The sequence below is a fragment of the Pelodiscus sinensis genome, chromosome 5, assembly GCF_052426305.1.
Source record: "Pelodiscus sinensis isolate ZL-2025 chromosome 5, ASM5242630v1, whole genome shotgun sequence".
NCBI classification, from domain to species: domain Eukaryota; kingdom Metazoa; phylum Chordata; order Testudines; family Trionychidae; genus Pelodiscus; species Pelodiscus sinensis.
In genome coordinates, this window is record NC_143056.1 from 110317790 (window position 1) to 110340677 (window position 22888).

At 45.7% G+C, this 22888-nt stretch overlaps 1 protein-coding gene across 1 annotated transcript in view; it reads right to left on the reverse strand.

Annotated features, from left to right (window-relative positions):
* Nucleotides 1–1731: 1731 nt before the first annotated feature.
* The window catches only part of CYP2R1 (cytochrome P450 family 2 subfamily R member 1), a 45084-nt gene continuing 23927 nt past the window's right edge, over nucleotides 1732–22888 (reverse strand). Inside the window, exons 3-5 of the mRNA XM_006126301.5 lie at nucleotides 20307–20939; nucleotides 12981–13310; nucleotides 1732–12754 (exon numbers count right to left, since the gene is read on the reverse strand). Of these exons, the coding sequence (XP_006126363.3) occupies nucleotides 12579–12754; nucleotides 12981–13310; nucleotides 20307–20939 (1139 nt within the window). The 3' untranslated portion in view covers nucleotides 1732–12578. The remainder of the gene's footprint in view (nucleotides 12755–12980; nucleotides 13311–20306; nucleotides 20940–22888) is intronic.

The following is a 22888-nucleotide window of genomic DNA, read 5'->3' on the forward strand; positions in this document are numbered from 1 at the left end:
CAGGGCGAAGGTCCTCCCGGCTGGCAGCCATGTGGGGCTGTTCGTACTGGCCAGCCACGTGGTCAGCCTCTGCCATCAAGGCTGGCAGGAAAGCCCTCCCCCCCTCCTCTCACACAAATTGTGGAGCATACAGCACACTGCCGCCACGCACGAAATACTGTGCTGGAAGAGGTCGAGGCGGGTGAGGCGACACCTAAACCGTGCTTTCAGTCGACCGAAGGCCCCACCAACCACGATGCAGGCCCTGCAACTTAATGGTTGAGGAACCCTGCCTTGACAAATGTGAAACACTCTTAGTGAAGTTTGGGGTCCAGTCCTTGGATTTCCATTAATAAGAAACTTCTCTTTTCTGTTTTTAAAGTCATGAACTATCTTTTCAGCTATCAAAACTGCGAGGAGGAGAGATCCAGGGCTACATGGAGTATTGCCAGTGCCTGTATGTCAAAGGAAGTAAGAAAGACCCACATAAGGTCTCTGATGAAGCAGGCTGTGTCAACAATTTACTTGTACCCACAGTAATATATTGAGAGATGAACTGGTTGCCTTCCTTTGTTGTTGTTATTCCGAATTTGCAAATCTTATTGAAATATTTGGCTCAGTCTTGTTTCAATGAAGTGAGCAGCAAAACTCCAGTTGATTTAAATAACTGGTTCAATACCCAGATGGTGGGCACTACCTATAGTAGCTGCATTTATCTTACATACTAGTCAGTAATTTTACTTGCTGCTCAAGAAAACACCTGCAGCACCCCATCCACTCTCCAACTAAACTTCATAGTCACTGCCACACACCATTCTCAGATATCTTTTTCAGCGTTTTAAACTACGTATGTTTAGTTGTAAAGACAAATGAAATACTGTGGGTAAAATGATTAACAGCTGAACATGTTAGCTTTTCAAAGTAGTATATATTGCAGAAAGTTATGTCAGCTTGTGTTCTGTCTCAAGTATAGAATTAAGTAAATTTTGTATAAACAGCACTGCTATATAGTTGTACAAGTTTGTCCAGATGAAATATTTGTACTACAGAATTTTTAGTGTTAGTAACAGATGAAAATTAAAGTAATTCCTATGGGTTTTGTTTCCATTGACTATATTTCTTCACCTTTTTCAATGTTTCCAGACACCAACAGCCAGCAGAGAAGCATGTAATTTCTTGAGGGTCTGAGTGCTTAGCAGCCCCATTGTCCAATGCTCTGACCCCAGCTGTCTGAGAAAACAACCCCACATTGGTCTCAACCAGCTTTGCGAGGTGACTACAACATGCTTCCAGTGCCAGATTTCTCCAAAACCATCTGTCCTTAAGTGTTCAGCCCTCTCCTGGAAAACTCAGAAGAAATAAGATTTGTGGCTCCTTTAAAGGGATCCAAAGCAGTTTATTGTTTTACTTGGAACCAACAATCCCTTCAGTTGATACAGCACTGGTGAGATCTAGATTAAAAGTAAAACAAGTTCATTTACAAAAAGAGGTTTTAAGTGAGCTCAAGCAGGGCTGTAACTAAGGCAGGAAAAAAGGGGCAGCCCCTTAGGGCTGCAAACTGGCAAAAATGGGACAGGGCTGGAACATTTCTGGATGCTGCATCCTCTGCAGGGGATCAATATGTTCCCTCAGTGCCTTCAGACAGTGTCTTGTATTAATGTAGATGGAGTAAAAAGGCGAAAAATGTTACATTGCATAATCATAGTCCAGTGTTTAAGGTTTGAATTTCATATACAAACACCCCATTTAAAATCCTTTTAACCTTTTATTGCAAGTAAAGAATAGTAGGGAAAAAGTTACAGCATTTTAAATGTACATCATCCCTTGTTCATTCTCTCTTTCTCTGAAGAGAATTTTTAGAAAGAAAAACTCCTTCGTTTGGCAATTCTTAGGTGGTGGTAGGGTGATAAATGTCCTTTTGGGAAAAGTTGAGATGGACTGGAACAGATGTTGATGCTAAATTCCAATCCCATTTCATCCTAGATGATAGCTCCCACAATTACAAAAACCTTTTATTATTTTAGCATAGGAAAGGAAAGGTGTAATTACAATTTGCAAATGTCTTATCCCAAAATTGGGATTTACATTTTTTTTAACAAATACTTCAAAAATGGCAGATGTTCTTTCAGAAGTTAACAGAGCTTAACAATTTACAGCTCACTTCATCTATAATTAAAACAAAATTTGAAATTGTTGCTATATTGTCCTGCTATACAGAAAGACAGTAGACATTTGATATGGTTTTAATCAGGACACAACTCTATGATTAGATGCTTGGGTCAACCTGGCAGATAACTGTACAGTAATAATAATTAACCAGGAGGCTTCTATCAGCTTCCCCCCCTTCTCCCATTTAGGTCCCCAGCCAGCTCATTGATGGGAACTTACCAACTATGTCTCCCATAAGAGGGTTAAGGAGGGCTATAAGAAATGGTGGTCGGTACCATTCATAAGAGCCTCAACCACTCCTTACACCCCCATCTGTTCCTCTAACCAACACCTCCTTTCTAAGCCCCTTTCCACACTATTTATATGGTCATTATATACCTCGCCTAGACGTCTGCCATGCACTTACATAATTAGTTGTGATATACAGCTAACCCCATCATGCCACACATCAACAAAGCCCTACCTGAACCCTGAATTTTGATTGGTATCCTCTCTAGATACCTGTCCCTCAGCCCAACACACGTTGTGGGAAAAAACTACCTCACTCCACATAGGCCACTCTGGTGATGAGGAAACAATCCCTTCCCAGGCCCCTATAAAGGACTGCAATACCCACACAATGCCTGCTCCTTGTTAAAGGGGTTTCACTGCTCAGGGCCCTTTTTAAGCTACCCTGCCCTTTTGGTTCCCAGGGAAGAAGTCAGTGCCTATGCTGACCACTTCCCCCTGCACCCAGCAGTAAAGCACTATTCCCTTAATTTCAGCCAGCTAACCAAAATCCATTCCTCTTGAAGGTCCAGTGGGGTCATCTAATTGAAAACATTGCTTCTTTGCTTCAGAGTAACTATTTAGGCCCCATGTTGGGATGACAAATATGTTGTTTGGACTAATTAAATCTCTGCCTCACTGTTGCACCTTTTGCCTGTCAAAATTTATTATTGTGATATCTTATGAATTTGCACTAATCTTTTATAATTGAGCTAACAGTTTTCCTTGTTTTCAGGAATCTACTTCTATGATTCATTTGCCTAGTTGTCATTGTTCTTGGGAGAGTAAAATTAGCAAATCTCCCCAGCTAGGTTTTTATTTCTACTGGTGGAGCACATTCAAGTATGCCTTAGTGCACATAACATTTATTCTGCACATGGGTGGAAAAGACTAGAGGGAACATTAGTCACAGGGCAATGAAACTTGAGAATCTCTGATCTAGAAGAGAATAAGGTAAAAAGTAACAGCATAGATTTAACAAGAACAAATTATGTCAAATGAATCTGATAGCTTTCTTTGGTAGACTAACAGGCTTTGAGGATGGGGGAAGTGACAGATAAGGTATATCTTAGCTTTAGTAAGGCTTTTGATACTGTCTCACATGACTGTCTCGTAAACAAACTAGGGAAATACAACCTAGATGAAGCTACTGTAAGGTAGATTCATATGTGACCCTGAACTGGAGAATGGAAGGTGGAAATAGCCACCAGGTGTACTTTGGACAAGGGATGTGATAGACCGTGGTTCTTCAAATAAAGCAGATAATCTAAGACTGATTAGACTGTAGCATCAGAGGGGGAGATGCCTCAATCTGCCACCCAACACAAGAACCTTGCCCATTTAGCCACCTAGCTGACTGGTCGAAGAGATCCTGCTCTCAAGGAGGACTTGGCAGACTCCCTCCAAACATATCTGGTCCTCTGGGTTTAGCCACACAGCACTGTCAGGAGGTGGAGAAATGTGAGATAAGGTGTAGGAGATGCCTGTGATCCCAGGACAGGAGATCTGGCTGGGCCAGCAGTGGCCATAGGGGAGCACCATTAGACTTGACAAGGTCCCAAACAAATATTCCTGGGGCCACTCGTGGGCAATCTTGATGATTGTGTCCTTGTGTCTCTTGATTTTCTGCAGGTCTCTGTTGATGAGTGGCATCAGAGGAAATGCATATAGAAGATCTCCTGCCCAAAACAATAGGAAGGCTTCTGATAAAGAGCCCAGGCCTAGGCCCTGCCTGGTTGTGAACAGACTCATTCAGGGAGCAACCCACTTGCGGGTCACCTCCACATGCAGCATCCACTCATGGTGAGAAGTCTCAGCTCAAGTGATACACGAGAGAGTTCTGTGTTCCTGGGAGGTGACAAGCTTCCAAGTTGCTATTATGTTTGATACAGAAGTCCTATAGTTTCTGGGACTCCCTGCAGAGGGCTAAAGAGCAGGCTTGCCTGCGGATGTAAAACACGGAGGCTGCATTGTTCATGGACTCTGATCAAATTACTTGTTAGATGGAAGCAAAAGGCCATGCAAGCAAGACAAGTGTCATATCTGAAGAAAAAGGGAGGAGGACAGGTAGTGGAGCGTCCACAGGGACACTCAACTTGAAGAATGTCAGTTACTGCACAAATGAGTAACCTCCTCTTCTCTTTCAAGAGATATCCCTGTGGGTGCTCTACTCAGGTGACTATAAGCAATGTTCCTTAGGACAGTAAGGGCTTCAGATCAGGCAGGAAGACTCTGTCCATTCTAATGTCAGCTGTAGTGTCCCGTAGCAGGGAATAGTGTTGTGCAAACATGAAATGTGACACCCATGTGGTTGTTTCGCATATGTCGACAAGGGGAACAGTGCATGGGAAGGCAGTGGTCACAGACAGAACGTTTAGAATGTGCTCTGATGGTCAGGAGGCTGGACTTGTCTGAGCTGGTAGCACAAGCGTATGCAGTCAGCTATCCATTTAGACAGCATTTGCTTGGAGATGGCATTTCCCTGAGATTGTGGCATGGAGGAGACAAAGAGTTTCAGAGTCCTTCAGAATGGTTAGATAGTGCCCTGCGCATATCTAGAGTATGCATGGTGGACTCAAAACCATTGAGCTGTGGTTTTGGGAAGAACGTTGGTCAGCAAATTGGTTAGTTTGGATGGAAGGAAGAATGTACTTTGGGTAGAAATTTAGGGCGCATGCAAAGCATGACTTTATCTCTTCAGAAGGTGGTATAAGGGAGTTACTCACCTTGTGCAGTAACGAGTGTTCTTCGAGATGTGTGTCCCCGTGGGTGCTCCACTCTAGGTGAAGGGTTGCCCTGAGCCGCAGATCGGAGCTTTGCAAAGCAGTTTCCCCCCCTGTTGAGCCACGCATGCCCAGAGGGCGTCTCGAGCCCTTCCCGCCCTCTGCAGCGCGCGGCTCAACCCCCTCCCTTTCAGTTCCTCATCTCCGCCCGAGTAATTTAGACTCCGTGCAGAGGGGAGGAAGGGAGGGTCGTGGAGCACCCACGGGGACACACATCTCGAAGAACACTCGTTACTGCACAAGGTGAGTAACTCCCTTTTCTTCTTCGAGTAGTGTCCCCGTGGGTGCTCCACTCTAGGTGACTACCAAGCAGTATTCAATATATGGCTGGAGGGAGCCGGAGTCAATGTTTAGCGGTGGTAGAGAGCACCGCTGTAGCTACTGCTGAGTCATGTCTAAGTTGCGGTAGGATTGCATAATGTCTGGCAAAGGTGTGGTCTGAAGACCACGTTGCTGCTCGATAAATATCCCTTAAGGGGACATTGTTCAAAAAGGCTGTAGAAGCGGCCGTGGCTCGAGTGGAATGCGCTCTTGGTGGGCACTGTAGTGGCTTATTGCCCAAGGTATGACACTTGACTATGCATGTCGAGATCCATTTTGAGATTCGTTGTGATGATAGAGGTGTTCCTTTAGAACGTTCAGCGATGGATATAAAAAGCCTTTCGGATTTACGAAATGGTTTTGTTCTTTCCAGGAAGAAGGCGAGAGCCCTCCAAATGTCCAGGGTATGCAGAGTGGCGTCCCTCTGTGATGCATGTGGTTTTGGGAAAAAGGTAGGTAGTACGATCGGTTCATTGATATGGAATTCCGTACAGACCTTTGGCAGGAATGTTGGGTGAGGTCTAAGTATGACCCTATCCTTCGTAAAAACTGTGTAGGGGGGTTCTGCCATTAATGCCCCAATTTCACTCACCCGTCTGACGGACGTGATAGCTAATAAGAAGCAGACTTTCATAAAGAGAAAGGGGAGTGGTACTGTAGCCATAGGCTCGAAAGGAGGTCTCGTGAGTTGGTGGAGAACAAGATTTAGGTCCCATAAGGGGGGTGGTGCCTTATGGGGTGGGTATACATTCTGGAGCCCTTTAAGAAATCTTTTAGTGATAGGATGGGCAAATATGGAGAAGCCATCAATGAAGGTATGGAACGCTGTTATTGCAGAAAGATGGACTCTTAATGAAGAGATTGACAGTCCTGACACTTTAAGGTCCAGAATGTAGTCCAAAATCATATTTAGTGGGGCGATCCGGGGTTCTACCTTGGTTCGCTGGCACCATTGAGAGAATCATGTCCATTTTTGCAGGTAAGTTTTTCGAGTGGACTGTCTCCTACTGTGGAGGAGGATGTCCTTCACTTGCTGGGAACAGTGATTTTCTATCCCCGAGGACCAGAGAGCAGCCAAGCCTGAAGGTGTAGGGTGTGGAGCTGTGGGTGTAGTATCGTTCCATTGCTCTGAGATATCAGGTCTACACGATGAGGTAGCGGGTAAGGAGGGTGAACCGCTAGTCTGTGCAGGTACGGGTACCAAGTTTGGCGGGACCACAACGGGGCTATTAGGATAACTAGGGCTCCGTCTCTGCAGATCTTGCGTAAGGTTTTTGGAATTAGAGGTATGGGGGGGAAGGCATAGTGTAGGGGGGCTGTCCATTTGATTAGAAAGGCATCCCCTAGGGAATGTTTGCCAAGTCCTGCGCGTGAGCAGAACTGGGGGCATTTGGCGTTCTGGGTAGATGCAAAGAGGTCTATGGATGGCCATCCCCATAGGTTGAAGATTGAGTTTGCGACCTCCGTGTGTAACTCCCACTCGTGATCCGAGGTGAAGTTGCGGCTGAGCGAATCTGCTCTGGTGTTGTTCACCCCGGGCAGGTAGGATGCTACCAGGGTGACATGGTTGCGGATGCACGAGTTCCACAGGCGGATAGCTTCCGCACATAGGGAGCGGGAGCGGGCTCCGCCCTGCCTGTTTATATAGAACATTGTGCAGATGTTGTCCGTTAGAATGCGGACCGTCTGATTGGCAATGTTGGAGGCGAAGTGTGCGCAGGCATTCCTTACTGCCCGCAGTTCGAGGAGGTTGATGTGCAGTCGTGCCTCAGATGGGGACCACCTTCCCTGAACCCCTTGATCGTTCATGTGTGCTCCCCAACCAAGGAGGGAAGCATCTGTGGTAATCTGTATAGTGGGTTCGATCTGTTGGAATGGAACACCTGTGAGGAGGTTGTTCGGTATCGTCCACCACCGTAAGGATGCAAAAACGTCTGGTGGAATAGTCACCGTCTTGTTGAGGGAGTGTCGTGACGGTATGTACACGCTTGCTATCCAGAGTTGGAAGCACTGGAAATGCAGACGAGCATGGTGGACGACGTAGGTGGTGGAAGCCATGTGGCCCATTAGTCGGAGGCAAGTAAGAGCTGTAGTGGTAGGAGTTGTAAGCATTACGCTTATAATTCCTTGTATAATTATAAAGCGTTGTCGAGGTAGGTATGCTCGGGCTGTGATTGAGTCCAGACGTGCCCCAATGAATTCTATATTTTGAACTGGGTGCAGTGTTGATTTGTTTTCGTTGAGTAGAAGGCCTAGACGATTGAGGAGGGATGTGGTCGTACTGATCATGGAGGCGGTTTCGGCCTGTGTTGAGCCCTTTAAAAGGCAATCGTCTAGGTAGGGGAATATGATGACATTTTGGCGTCTGAGGTACGCAGCGACAACAGCTAGCACCTTTGAAAATACCCTCGGAGCTGACGAGAGGCCGAAGGGGAGGACATTGTATTGAAAATGATCCGGGCCGAGAGTAAAGTGTAGATAGCGTCTGTGGGCCGGATGGATAGTTACATGGAAATATGCATCTTGTAGGTCGAGGGCTGCGAACCAGTCCCATTAATCTAGCGCAGGAATGATCGTTGTAAGTGTGACCATTTTGAAGCGTTGTTTCCTGAGAAACCTGTTCAATTTGCGGAGGTCTAATATGGGCCTCCAACCCCCCGTTTTTTTCTCTATCAGGAAATAGTTCGAGTAAAACCCTTTCCCGTGAAACTCTACTGGTACTCTTTCTATGGCTCCGATAGAAAGGAGTCGATCGATCTCTTGTTTTAGTAGAGCCTCGTGAGAGGGGTCCCTGAAAAGGGACGGGGAAGGGGGAAGGGTAGGTGGGGTAGAGGTAAATGGGATAGTGTATCCTACTCGAATTATATCCAGAACCCAGCGGTCCGATGTTATAGATTCCCACTGTGGGAGGAACGGCCGCAAACGGTGGGTAAACAGATGGCCATGTTGCGTTGTTGCTAGATCGTGAGGGAGGTATTGCAGACCCCCGACCACCACTTCAAATTTGCTGCTTCGAGGACTGGGTAGTTGGTGGACGGCCTTGATTAGGTCGTTTTCTCTGAGGTCGTTGTCTTGGCCTAGTGTCCTCATAGGGTCTCTGTGGTCGGTTATATTGCCCATATCTGTAGCGATTGTATGTGTTATATGGGGTGTATCGTCTACGTTTGAAAGGCGGTGTGTACATGCCCAGTGTGCGAAGTGTGGTCTTCGAGTTCTTACTGTTATGTAGCATTTCGTCTGTAGAAGTTGCAAATAATTTTTGTTTATCGAATGGTAAGTCTTCTACTTTGGGCTGAAGTTCTCGGGGAACTCCAGATGACTGTAGCCAGGAATTTCTGCGCATGACTATCACTGTAGCTGTAGTTCTAGCTGCTGTGTCAGCAACATCCATTGCCGTTTGGAGGGCAGTGCGAGCGATGGTATGGCCTTCGTGGACTATTGCTTTTAAGATAGCTCTCTTGGACTCAGGGAGATATGGTATCAGTTCTCCCAACTTCGAATAATTATCAAAGTCATGATTCGCTAAGAGAGCAGAGTAATTTGATATTCTTAGTTGTAGGGTAGAAGAGGAATATATCTTTTTGCCAAAGAAGTCTAGCTTTCTATGGTCTTTGTCCATATTGCCATTCTTGTATTGCGGTACCTTCGCTCTTTGCTGTGCAGATTCAACCACTAAGGAGTTTGCTTGTGGATGTGTAAAGAGGAAATCGTTGTCTTTTGGTGGAACGAAATATTTCCTGTTAATCTTTTTGTTAGTGGGTTGGATGGATGCGGGTGTCTTCCACAGATCCTCAGATGTTTCCCTGATTGCCTCGTCGATTGGCAGGGCAATTTTACTATGCAGCGTAGGATGCAGGTTCTTCAACAAGTGATGTTGTTTCTTTTGCACTTCTTGTAGGGAGACATGCTGACTTGTTGCTACTCGCTTGAATAGTTCTTGAAACTGTTTGAGGTTGTCAATCGCTACCGTATCTGATGGTATAACTGCATCGTCCTGTTGGGCACTCAGGTCATCTGGGTGTGTGACGTTTATCGATTGGATATCGGATTCATTGTCTGAAATTCGTTCCTCCTCCTCTTCCTGCTCTGTGTGTGATGCGGGAGGTAGGGGCTGTGGATGAGGCAGACCCCTTCGAGATGGTGTGGAGTGGACTGAGGACCAGTGTCTGTATGGGTCCCAATAGTCCCAGGGCCCCCATTGGGGTGGGTAAGGTGGGGGCGGGTAAGACCAATAAGGGTGCCACTGGCTTTGTTGTGGTCCAGCCCTCTGATAGTAGGAGCGAGACCCCTTTGGCGACGTTTGTTGCGAAGAATATGTCGTGTGGCGGTCATCATCTGGCAAGGGAGCGTCTTGCAGGGACACTGGGACATAGATCTGGCTGGAGAATGCCTTGCAAAGGATGTCCCAGGTGAGCAGTGAATGGGAGGGAGGCATGAATGTTGTTGTCTGCTATAAGTGTCAGACGGTGGCTTAGAGCGCTCTGTAGGAGGCTCAGGAAGACGCCTCTCGCTGTCTGCTACCGGTGCCGGTGTAGAGCTCTGGTCTACGGTCGCGGCCGGCTGTGAATGGGATTTGCTCTGCTGCGGTGCGGAGGATTTAAGAGGCGCCAGAGCTTTTCGCGGTGCCGGGGCTTGAAGCGGCGCCGCGGTTTGAAGCGGCGCCGGCTTTTCTTTCCGCCCGGGGTTCCCCTTGCGTTCGCGGGACGGCTCCGAAGCAGCGCGCACCGGTCTTGGTGCTGAACTCGAGGATTTCCCCTCTGCTTTGTTAGCAGGGGTCCCCGGACTTCTTTGCCCCTCTCCCCGGGTCTTAGGGGAGGAAGAAGGCGGGAGAGAGCGCGATGGTGAGGCTCTGTGGCTTGTATGTTTCGGTAGCAGGGGGGCTTCATGCTGCGGCTCCCCCTGCTCTGCAGGCTGCAGGGCTTTTTCAAACAAAATCATCCTCAGGCGGAGCTCTCTGTCTTTTCTAGCTCTCGCCGTGAGGGAAGCACAGTGCGTGCAGCTGTGGGGTGAATGAGTTTCCCCCAAGCAGCGAATACATTTCGCATGGCCGTCAGAAGCCGGCATAGGCTCGTGGCACTGCTCGCATTTCTTAAAGCCTGAGGAGGCAGACATATTTTGTTATTTCCAGTGTATTATTTTTTTTATGAGTCTTGTTATAGTCCTTTCCTTTTCTTTTATATTGTTTATGTGTTTTTCTGGCTGAGGAGCCAGGAAAGAGAGAGCTCGGGTTCACCTGGAGCTCCGGTCTGAGGTGAGTTCTAGTCCCCGAGGGGGGATTTTTGCTGTCAGTTTCGATCTTCTTATAAAAATATTTTGTTGTTATTATTTTAAAGAGAAAAACAAGGGAAGCTAACTTGGAGTAACAGGGGGAAAAAAACGATGTAATATAACTGATAGAAGTTACAGTCTGAGAGACTGTGAGGGAGCTCCTGCTCGCTCCGTCCGCTGACGAGGGCGGTTAAAGAGGAACTGAAAGGGAGGGGGTTGAGCCGCGCGCTGCAGAGGGCGGGAAGGGCTCGAGACGCCCTCTGGGCATGCGTGGCTCAACAGGGGGGGAAACTGCTTTGCAAAGCTCCGATCTGCGGCTCAGGGCAACCCTTCACCTAGAGTGGAGCACCCACGGGGACACTACTCGAAGAAGAACTGGAGGGTCAGCCACAAGAGCTCTGAGTTCTCCCCAGAAGGTGACTGTGAGCAGGAAGACCATTTTTATGGAAAGGCGTAAGAGATGTTTTGGATGCCATGTAGGTATGTGGTGGATATATGGTGCTGTTGTGTTTGGGACAAGGTGAAGGAGTATACTTTATGCCCAAATGCCTCCATCCTTTTATCATCTTTGTCGGATGGGGTGGTCTTGAATTGTTGCTGTTGCTTGTTCTGGTTAGCTGTTTTCATGACTAGCAAGATAGGACCAGGGTGTGTGAAGAGGAATTTGGTGTCCATAGAGGGAATGAAGTATTTCCAGTCCATGTGCCTGCTTGTGGGTGCAATGGATGCAGGTGTCTGCCATATAGTTTGGGCAGGCTGCAGAATGGCTGTTTTAATGAGGAGTGCTATTTTGGAGACAGTAGCTATGTTGCTGAGGTAGGCAGCATGACTGCTGTACTCTGTCTCTGGCCAGGGAGGGTCGAGATGGAACTGACAAGCCTGGATTGAGTGTGTGCTATTTATCGACTGATAGCTTGTCAGGCAGGCAGAGCCTGCACACTGCCTTGAGGGCAGGGCAGGGGAACTGCTAAGAAAATCTCTGATCAAAGGCACTGGGACGCACCTCTCGAAGGAGAATTCTTGTTCTTTTGGAAAGACTATGAACAAGATAGCAGGGGTGGTGAGTTTCATGGGCCTGTGGTGGCCATGCTCCACCAATATGAGAGCATGGGGGCCTGGCTGCATCTAAGTTCAGGACTGGCCCTCTCCCTCAGTCCCACCTGCCACCCTCACACCTCCCCCAGGTGTATCCCCAGCCCTGCTTGGTCCACCTAGGCAATTTAAAAGGATCTAGTGTCCACCACAACCACAACCACCACCATCACAGCAAAGCTAATGTGTCTTCCTGCCTGCCTGCTCTGTGCTGCTTCTGAATCCAAAGCATATTCCTGCAGCCCCTGGGTTTGGGGTGGTGTCTCCATGCGCTGCACCCTCCCCACGCTCGCACGCATGTAACGGAAGCTGTGGGGATGGTGCCTATGGGCAGCAGCACATGGAGACCACTGCCCCCTCCCCTGCCTAGGAGCAACTGCCAGAGTTGGGTGCAGGTAACTTATGGGAGCTATCCCAGGTAAGCACCACCTCCCTCATCTGATACTGCAACCAAACTCCCCTCCCCAACCCAACTCCTCATCCCTCCTGCACCCAAACTCCTTCCCAGAGCCTTAGACAGAAGTGTAGGACTAGGACCAGTTCTGGGTACCACCAAAAATTATGCAAGTCTGTCACCCCTGCAAGATAGTCATAAATAAAAGATGAGGCCAGATACTCAGCTGCTGTAAATTGGTGCAGTTCCATTTATTCAGTGGAGCTATTCCAATTTACGGCAGCAGAGAGTTTAGCCCATCTGCTTTAACGTCTTTCAGCACAGATGAGATATGGCTCTGGTTGTAATGTCATGCCTAATTTTGGCTTCAGATTTGGAATCAATGCATGTGGAAAATGCAGGTGAAAGCGTTGAAGTAATGAAGTAAAAAACAAAAACATTTCCATCCTGGCCAGTTGTTCTCCAAGACAATGTCTTCTTCCTGAATGAAAAAGATATATATATCTTTAAAATTACAATAATGACATATGCCCTTCCATTTTTAATAAGAATAGTTAATTTATGCTTCAAATCTAAGTGGAGCTGTTTGGACACAACACTGCATCAGATTATAAGAAATGATGTGTATCTTTTTCTACATCATGTTATCTAACTGTGGATCACTTAACACTGTTGTATATAGCTGTGTGATAGGCATGAGCTCTTACCAAGTGAAAAAGGAACGAATGCATCTTTCTTGATAAACTGCCCACTGCTGTCCAAAAACCGTTCAGGATAAAACACTTCTGGGTTACTCCAATACTTTTCATCAAAGTGTACAGAATAGAGGTTTGTAATTATTGTAGTGCCTTCAGGAATAGAATAACCACGCAAAACTGTATCCTTATAAGTTGCATGGAAAATACCTAATGGAGCTATATTACAGAACCTTAAAATTTCATGTAGAACGGCTTCAGTGTAAGGCATTTTGCATTTATCTTCTAAAGAAGGTGTTTTGTTTGGGCCCACGACTAAATCAATTTCTTTATGAACTTGCCCTGTTAGGGGAAAAAAAACCCTTCAGTTTATTGCGCAATACTTGAAAATTCAATAATAAAGAATAAATACATAAATTATTTGTTTTAAAACATGAAAAGTGTTACTACTTAATACAGCACCTAATAAGCAGGTATGGTAGATAGTTTCAATATTTAATTTCCTCCTGTTCTCTCATTCTGCTACTGACAGTTTTTTCAAGCTTCAAATAAATGGAAATTTCATAACAAATGTCGATTCCTATGATTTTCCTTATTCAGTAAGTTCCCTCACTCAAGGAGCTCATCAGAACTGGAATAATGAACATCACTTTCTACATAGCTAAAGTGAGGTATATTAGCTACAAAAAGAAAAAAAATCAAACACAAGAGCAGACTATATATAACAAATTCAGATTTAAGAACTACTTAATTTTTAATCTAATTATCCCAAAGTAGTACATTATATACGTTGTATAAAATTACCCACTATTTTAAGAATCCTGAAATAGGCATACTATGGTAAAAGTATCAATGTTGGCTGGTTTCTGGATTTTGGGGGGATATACATTAAATTATTCACTTGTCAAGCTTTCTTTTAAGAATAAAAAAAATAAGATCCTTTACACCAACTTTCTCACTGAAAAATTGCATAAGCGTTTGTTCAACAGGGTAACAACTTCTTTATTCTTTTTTCCTGATGTAGGAAAGCAGACTGTGAGGGACTCCAAGAAGATCTCACCAAACTGAGTGATTGGGCAACAAAATGGCAAATGAAATTTAATGTGGATAAGTGTAAAGTAATGCACATCGGGAAAAATAACCCAACTATACGTACAGTATGATGGGGGCTAATTTGGCTACGACAAATCAGGAAAGAGATCTTGGCGTTATTGTGCACAGTTCTCTGAAAACTTCCACACAGTGTGCAGCAGCGGTCAAAAAGGCAAATAGGATGCTAGGAATTATTAAGAAAGGGATAGAAAATAAGACCCAGAATATCTTGCTGCCCCTGTATAAAACTATGATACACCCACATCTTGAATACTGTGTACAGATGTGGTCTCCTCACCTCAAAAAAGATATTTTGGCCTTGGAAAGGGTTCAGAAAAGGGCAACTAAAATGATTAGGGGTTTGGAATGGGTCCCATATGAGGAGAGGTTAAAGTGACTGGGACTTTTCAGTTTAGAAAAGAGGAGACTGAGGGGGGATATGATAGAGGTATATAAAATCATGAGTGGTGTGGAGAGGGCAGATAAAGAAAAGTTATTAGTTCCCTAAATAGAAGAACTAGAGGACACCAAATGAAATTAATGGGTAGCAGGTTTAAAATTAATAAGCGAAAGTTCTTCTTCACACAGCGTGTAGTCAACACCTGTGGAACTCCTTGCCAGAGGAGGCTGTGAAGGCTAGGACTATAATAGAGTTTAAAGAGAAGCTAGATAATTTCATGGAGGTTAGGTCCATAAAAGGCTATTAGCCAGGGGATAAAATGGTGTCCTTGGCCCTTGTTTGTCAGAGGCTGGAGAGCGATGGCAGGAGACAAATCGCTTGATCACTGTCTTCGGTCCACCCTCTCTGGGGCACCTGGTGCTGGCCACTGTCGGCAGACAGGATACCTCTCTACTACGCCTATCTGGAGGAGGCAGTTAATTTCTTGCCTAAGAAGAGTCTCGTGAGAGGGGTCCCTGAAGAGGGACGGGGGAGGAGGGGAAATGCGGGGAAGGGACGTGAGGAGAATGTGTGGATGATCTCTTGCACTCACCGATCTGATGTTACCGAGTCCCAATGCAGGAAAAAGGGACGTAATCTGTGGGTAAAGATGTGTTGCCTGCTTACTGACACTGGATGGTTAGGGAGGTCAGGCAAACCCTTGATCAATTCCTCAAATCTACTGTTTGGTGGTCTGTGATCCGGAGGAGCGTGCCTAAGGTGGGTGCTCCCTCTGGGGCCGCTGCATGTATCAGTTGTACTCATATGGCCTTTGATGAGGGCGGTTCTAATAGCTGTCCCTATTTCTGTTGTAGGGAGTGTACCTCTTTCTTTGGTATGGTGGTGCATACATGCCAAGGGTACGAAGCGTGGTGCAAGAGTCCTTGCTGCTATGCAGGATCTCAACTGTGTTCGCTGCAAACAGCTTTTGTTTATCGAAAAGGAGGTCTTCCACTTTCATCTGTAGCTCTTTCAGCAACCCTGCTGCATAACCAGGAGGCTCTCCTCATCACGACCACTGTGGTCGTTGCTCTGGCTGCTGTGTCAGGAACATCTATGGCTGCTAGTAGAACAGTACAGGTGATAGTGTGTCCCTCATGGATGATTGCCCTGGGAATGGGCCTCTTGGAGTCAGGCAGATGTTCCATGAGTTCAGCCAGCTTAGAGTAATTGTCGAAGTCATGGTTAGCTAGCAGTGCAGAATAGTTTGCTATTCTATGCTGCAATGTGGCTGATGAGTAGGTCTTCCCACCAAAAATGTCTAGCTTCTTGTACTCTTTGTCATTCCTTGCAGATTGGATCTGAGCAGCATTGGTTCACTGCATCCACCACCAGTAGTTTGGCTGGGGATGGGAAAAAAGGAAATCCAGGTCCTTGGGGTGGGGGAGGGAACAAAGTACTTTATGTTCACTTTCTTACATGTTGATTGGATGGAGGTGGGTGTTCACCAAATGTTTTCGGATACCTCCATTACTGCCTCATCAATAGGAAGAGTGATCCTTCTTTGAGAGAATGGGCGAATGTTCTTTAGGAGGCGATGTTGTTTCTCTTACTTCTTGGAGTTGAACCTTCTGCCTGGTAGCTATTCTTTTAAAAGTTTGATGTTTCTAGTACTACACCGTCCTCGAGGGGTGGGGACGAATTATCCTCCAATGTCGGTTGGTCTTGTGTGACACTCTCCCTGTCAGAAATTTGACCCTCCTCATCTTCTTCCGAGTCCAGCAAAGGTGGGAGGGTGTGAGATGGAGAGGCTGATGGGAGTCTCCTAGGTGAGACAATTGTGCTCCTTGGATGGTGTCTGCATGGCTCCTAACAGTCCCTCTGTGTCCACCAGGGAGGGCATTAGGGAGGAGAATACTGCCATTCCAAGTACCAATGAGAATAATTGGTCTTTCATGGTACTGCTGAAATTGACAAGATGTAGTTAGGGATGAATGGTGAGAGGAGAAAACACTCCCCTGATTATATTCAGTAACTGCAACATTCCTCTGTGTCAGCAGGGGTCTAGTGCCATGTGAGGGTGAACCTGGAAGAATCAGCTAGCTGTGGAGGACCCTTTGATATGGGGGAGGAGCTCAGCTGACTGCTGTAGGTTTCCGCTGTTAAGGTGAAATTGGCTTCGGTTTGAACTGTGCTGTTATGCTGCCTTGTCTATGTTAAAGCCTTCAGTGGGGAGGGCTTCTCTGCAGATGATGGCTTAGGAGGAGGCGGTGCCGAGGATTTGTGGGGCCACTTAGCAGGCAGTTCCGCACTCTTCCTCAGCACTGAATGCTGCAGTGCCGGCTGCAGCGGTGCTATGATCTACCTGCACAACCTGTGTGGTGCCGTTGACATGCGCCCCAGCTCCGAGCTAGTGTGGGTTGCAACTGTGGCGGTGGACTTTGCTGCTGTGTGTAAGGTGTCTCCAGCGGTTAGCCTGGGGGATGGCTTTGCCAGCAGTGATCTTGCCAAAGAGACTGTTACCCTGCTCTGTTTATGGGGCAATGGAGACGCAAACCTGCATTTCAAGTCTCCATGCTTTGCCAGTGGTTCGGTCTTATCCAATGGTTGCAGCGCCCTTTCAAATAAAATCATTTGGAGCCACATTTCACGGGCCTTCCTGGCTCTGGCCGTGAGGCTCTTGCAATGGTCGCATTTTGGGGGGGCAGGGGGGAGTGGGCTTCCCCCAAGCCCCTTATACATACCTCATGCCCATCAGAGGCTGGCATGGGCTCATTACATTTTAAACATTTCTTAAAACCCATAGGGGTGGGCATGCTGAGAGATATTGAATCTCAGGCTGCCTTATTCTCCTTTTGAAGCAAAATGCAGGACAATGTAACACTTTAAAGACTAACCAGATGGTTTATTAGATGATTAGTTTCGTGGGCCAGACCCACTTTCTCAGATCAAATAGTGGAAGACTTTTCTCCTTTTCTCACTCACTCCGATTTTTTTTTAAGAGCCCCAGCTGAGAGAGTGAAGCAGAGTCTGAGAGAGATTAAAGTTGCCGCCGCTGTGGCAGTCTGTCAGGACGGAGGCTAGGACAGCCTGTTCTTTCTCTTTGCCATTCATTCTTTGAAGTTGTAACTAGTAGTTAATTAAGGGCAATAGTCCAGAATGCAAAGCAATTAAGTAACAAGTATGGTGAATAGACAAAACTCCTGAGGCGAGAGAAGTTAGAGCTCCATTTGTGACTGAGGGCTGTTGAAGAGGAACTGAAGGGGGGGAGTCGGGCTGCTGTGCAAGGTGTCAAACTGTCAGTGGTGTGAAGCACCTCTTGTGCATGCACAGCCCAACTGTCAACTGCTAAGAAAAGCTCTGAACTGTGGCTCCGGGGACCACCCATCACCAACAGCTCCCACAGGGACATCATCCGAAGAACTAATCTTTCCCATCCCCAAAAAAATGCAACAGATAGATCAGACCAGAACCTTAGTGCATTTTTCTTGTAAACTGGTATTTTCGATATATTGATCTTCACATGGAAAATGTCTACGTAAATGCAAGGTATTAATATTATTTTCTACTATCTAAAAAAATCTTATCTTGAATCTTGAACTTATTTTTCTCCCAAGAGCTAAAAGAAATTGAAACCACCGGAGAATTTTAGGCAAGAGGGATCGCTTTGTGTTTTAAAAGTACAGTTCCTCCTGAATGATCTGGGAGAGACACACAACTCCAAGAAGTGACTCATGAAACAAAGTTCCTACTTAAACTCGGTGGGTCCTGCAATTTCTGGTGGATTTGCTTGCCTCAGAGGCTCAAAGCAGCCCTCAATTTTAGGCACCATGCCGAGTGTGCTAGTTTGCTGTTAAACTCTTTTCATCATTAGCCAGCATATGATAAAGGCAGAGAATAAACTTCAAAGCCCTTTTTCCCTGAGTGGGAATGGGGAAGTGGGTGTTGGGGGGAACCTAGACCCACCCTCTACTCCAGGTTACAGCCCAGGAACTTGTAATAGCAGCTGCCTTTGTGAGTCCCCGACACCTGCTACATGATATCTCCAAAACCTGAGGATACTTCCTCACACCTTCCCCAGCACCTTCCTTCTCCCTGGTTCATCTTCCTAATGCCCACTTACTGTCTATTTTCCTCCTACTCCCGGCAACATTTTCCTCCCTCCTCTTAGCTACACACACCCACCACCACCAACTGGGGGGGGGGGGGGGGGCAAGCTCCTTTTATAGCCAGTCTCAACTAGTTTTCCTAATTAGCCCAGACTGCCCTGATTCTGCAGGTGTGGTCAATTAGCCCCAAGGGTTCAGCTGTCTGATTGCCTCTGCTGGTTCTAGATCAGCCCTCCCAGTTACCCTGGGAACAGAGATCTCCTCGGTCTAAGACTTATATACTTCCTCCACAATACTTTTTTGTAACCTTCAGATCTGACCCTGAGTGACAGGGTGCCTGCCCTGCACTGGCCCTTTAAGACCAGGACTCAGACCCTGAGCTAGGGCTGGTAACAGAGCAGCCAGCTGAAGCCATTAGGGTGAGGGAGAGCCCAGCTGACAGCTATAAATAGAGAAGCCCAGTTTGCTTAGGAGAGCCAGTGGAGGGCTGACGGTGGAGGAAGCAGGAGCCCCTAGTAGGGAGGCAAGCTGGGGATAGCCAGCAAGGACTGGGAGAGGGCTAGCCAAGAGTCCCCCTGGCTAGGGGGTGGAGACAAAGCCCTGGTTTGCAGGTGGATCATGAAGCTGACTAGGTAAGCAGGACAGTGGAGACAACCCAATGCCAATGATGAGCAACCCATACAGACTGTAACTTGCCCTGAGAGGGGCTAGATGAGGACAGTCAGGGGGCACTGAGGCACGGTGAGGGCTTGCCCCCTTGACACCTTGTCACACTAGTTTCTGTTGGAAGATGATGTTTTGGGGAAGATGAAATGTTAAAGGGGATAAGGATGTTACTTTTTGTAAGGCCTATATGGTGTGTGTAAGGTATTACTGGTTGGCTACGTCTACTCTGGCCCCTTTTCCGGAAGGGGCATGTTAATTTCAGAAGCCGTAATAGGGAAATCCGCGGGGGATTTAAATATCCCCCGCGGCATTTAAATAAAAATGTCCGCCGCTTTTTTCCGGCTTTTAAAAAAGCCGGAAAAGAGCGTCTACACTGGCCCCGATCCTCCGGAAAAAAAGCCCTTTTCTGGAGGATCTTATTCTCCGGAGGATCGGGGCCAGTGTAGACGCTCTTTTCCGGCTTTTTTAAAAGCCGGAAAAAAGCGGCGGACATTTTTATTTAAATGCCGCGGGGGATATTTAAATCCCCCGCGGATTTCCCTATTACGGCTTCTGAAATTAACATGCCCCTTCCGGAAAAGGGGCCAGTGTAGACGTAGCCGTTATGTTTTAAAATGCTCATATTGTCTTTTTTCCCTTATATATATTACACACACAGTACATAAAGCTGTTATGGATTGATACACTTAAGGATTAAAAATGGTTTAAAAACAGTTACCCAAAATCTGATTTACACTTTTTTGCTGATGTTTGTGTTTTTCTGCCAGCCAGTATTCTGAGTCGTCATATTATTCAGCCTATCCATAAAGGTAAATCTTTCCTTTATTTAAACAAAAAAGTTCATTGAATTGTTTTAAAAAAAAAACCTTAAATATTATCCTAATGTTAATTTGATACCCATTTTAGCTGCAGATAAAATACTGACATATCTACAACACATTTAGAAAGGGACATAATGTAGCTAAACACACACATTTTTATTTTTAGTAAGGATTAGTATTAGCAATTCCAACACAACTTTTTAAAATGCATTCTAGATTCACACCACAGGACCTACACTATCAGTGCCTCAAAAATGGCAAAAATTCTTACCTTGAATGTTTGGATAAAGAGCCATAAACAACACTGCCCATCTTAAAACATTTGTTGTGGTTTCTGTTCCAGCTATAATAAGTTCTCCAACAGAGAAAATTAAATTTTTGGTTGAATATGTAGACTCTGGATCATTTTCACTTTGATCTATTTCATCTAAATATGCATCAATGAAATGTCGAGGTGACTCGGGCTTCCTGTCTTTAGAGACGCGCTCAATAAGTTCACGCAAAAAGTTATAGACTTCAGCTGCATTCTTAAACAGTTGTTGGTGCTTTCCAAAGGGTAATATGCCAATCCAAGGAAAAGAATTATACAAGAACACAGAAGCACTAGCAACCAATTCAATGTTTTCACTGAATATCTCTATCATGTGCTGAAATTCAGTGTCTTCATATGTAAAACGTTCTCCAAAGACAATCAAATTAGTAATGTTTGCGACTGCATTTGTTATCAAGTGCTTAAGATCAAAAGGTCTGCCTTTGTATGTATCAATGGCATCAAGAAAAAACATGGATTCTTCTGAAATTTTGTGTTCGAAGGACTTTTGACCATATCCAAAACAACGAAAGCTGTTTACAGCTAATTTACGATGCTCTGTCCAACCTCTACCGTATCTGGAGTTCAATAAACCTGAAAATACATTTTTAAACAGTATTTTATGTTTGTTATGCATAGCTCTATTCAATGGATAACAAAACTCTGAGAACTGTCCATTCTAATAGTAAATTCATAAATAGACATGTCCTAGTTTCTTGCTTAGTAGTAACTTTCGGTCCAATGCAAGAAAGACTCAGAAGTCTAGTCCCTCATTAATATACATGAGTGTTATTACCCAAAGCACCCATGTGTTCATATGCTACATATGACTATAATATACTTCATGGAGTAGCATTTGAAAACATACCCTGCACTGGGGTGGGCAATAAATTTTGATATGGGGCAACTCCAAGATTTTGGTAAGTAGTCAAGGGCTGCACTTTTCCATGGAGGAAGTGTGGGATATGGGAAAGAGGTTAGGTGCAGAAGGAAGAGTTTGTGGTAAGGGGCTGGGGGACAGGAGAGAGTATGGGGTCTGAGAGGGAGTTTGGGTGAAGGAGAGGGTTGTGACATGGGGCAGGGAATTGGGATGCAGGATCTGGGAGAGGGGTATGGGCACAGGGGAGGATTTTGGCCTGGGGGAGAGATGTAGGATTTGGTGCACAGTCTAGGAGGGAATTGTAACATGGGAAGCAGAGTGCTGGGGTGCAGGAGAGGATTGTGGCCTGGGGATGGGAATAGGAGGAGGTTTAGGGTCTGCGAGGGAGGAGGTGAGATGCCAGAGGCAGCCTCTGGCTGGATATAGTTACCTAAGCCGCTCCCAGCCAACAGCACTCTCAAGCAGACTTCCCTGCTTGCTAGCAGCCCACAGGTGGCTGTTCCATGCAGCTCTCAGCGCTGCAGGGTGGGAGGCTTTGCATCCTGTCTCCTGCTCCCAGCAAAATCTCTCAGCTCCCATTGACCAGTTCCCAGCCAATAGGAGCTGAGAGATTTTGCTGGGGTCAGGGACAATGTGCAAAGCCTCTCCCCCTTACTCCAGAACACAGAGAGCCACAGGGAGCAGCTAGTTGCTTTGAGCAGTGCTGCTTCGTACTGAAAGGTCGTGTCAGATTAAAAGGCCTGGTCGGCGAGATCCAGCCTCCAGGCTGCATCTTGCCTGCCCCTACCCTACACAACACTGCAATAATAATCCTTGTGAGGAATCATTTGAAAACAAATAAATTGCTGGTCAATAATATTATGGTGAAATTTATATAGCAACATTACATGTAAAGTGATGAATCCCTTCTGTAGGATGATATTCGCAAATGTGTAAAACCAGACAGCTCTGCTAAGGAAAAAGTTGTCTATCCTTAAACAAAAGAATGTGTGTTTATCACAGTTTATGTTTAGTAGTAAACCGGTTCATTGAGACAGCTGAGGGAGGACATGACAGGAAACAGAACAATTTGCATTTCAGCAAACACAGGTGGGGGAAGAAAAAGCCTGGAACTTCTTTTACCACCAAACTCCACGTTGCCGCCCTCCACAATTTGAATAAACTTTTCAATTGTTCAAGAGAATCCATTTCAGAAATTTAGTGGACTATAAAAGAAAGGGTCTGAGAACACCAAGTTATCACTTTCCTCTAAGATGACAAATGCACCAGGATCTCTGGCCTCGGGAAGAGATCCTGACCAACAAGAGAATAAGTCACCATCTTGCTAGAAGACTGAAAATGAGAAAGGCCTTCTTGAACAAAGCCTTCAACCAAAACTTACTAAAATAAGTTTTAGAAATTTATTTTCACTTTTTTTTATTATGGCCATATTTAATCTCATCTCTTATTCTTGAACTTGCTTAGAACATAAGAATAGCCATACAGGATCAGACCAATGGTCCATCTAGTCCAGTATCCTGGACAACAGGCTAACTTCACGTGACCTGCCTCTCTCACCCATTTCCTGACAAAATGGAATGCTTAAAATCTATTCAAAATTATTTATCTGAACCAATGGTGCCTGTGTTTGTGCTAAAGTGAATGTCAGCTCCAATTTTTTAAT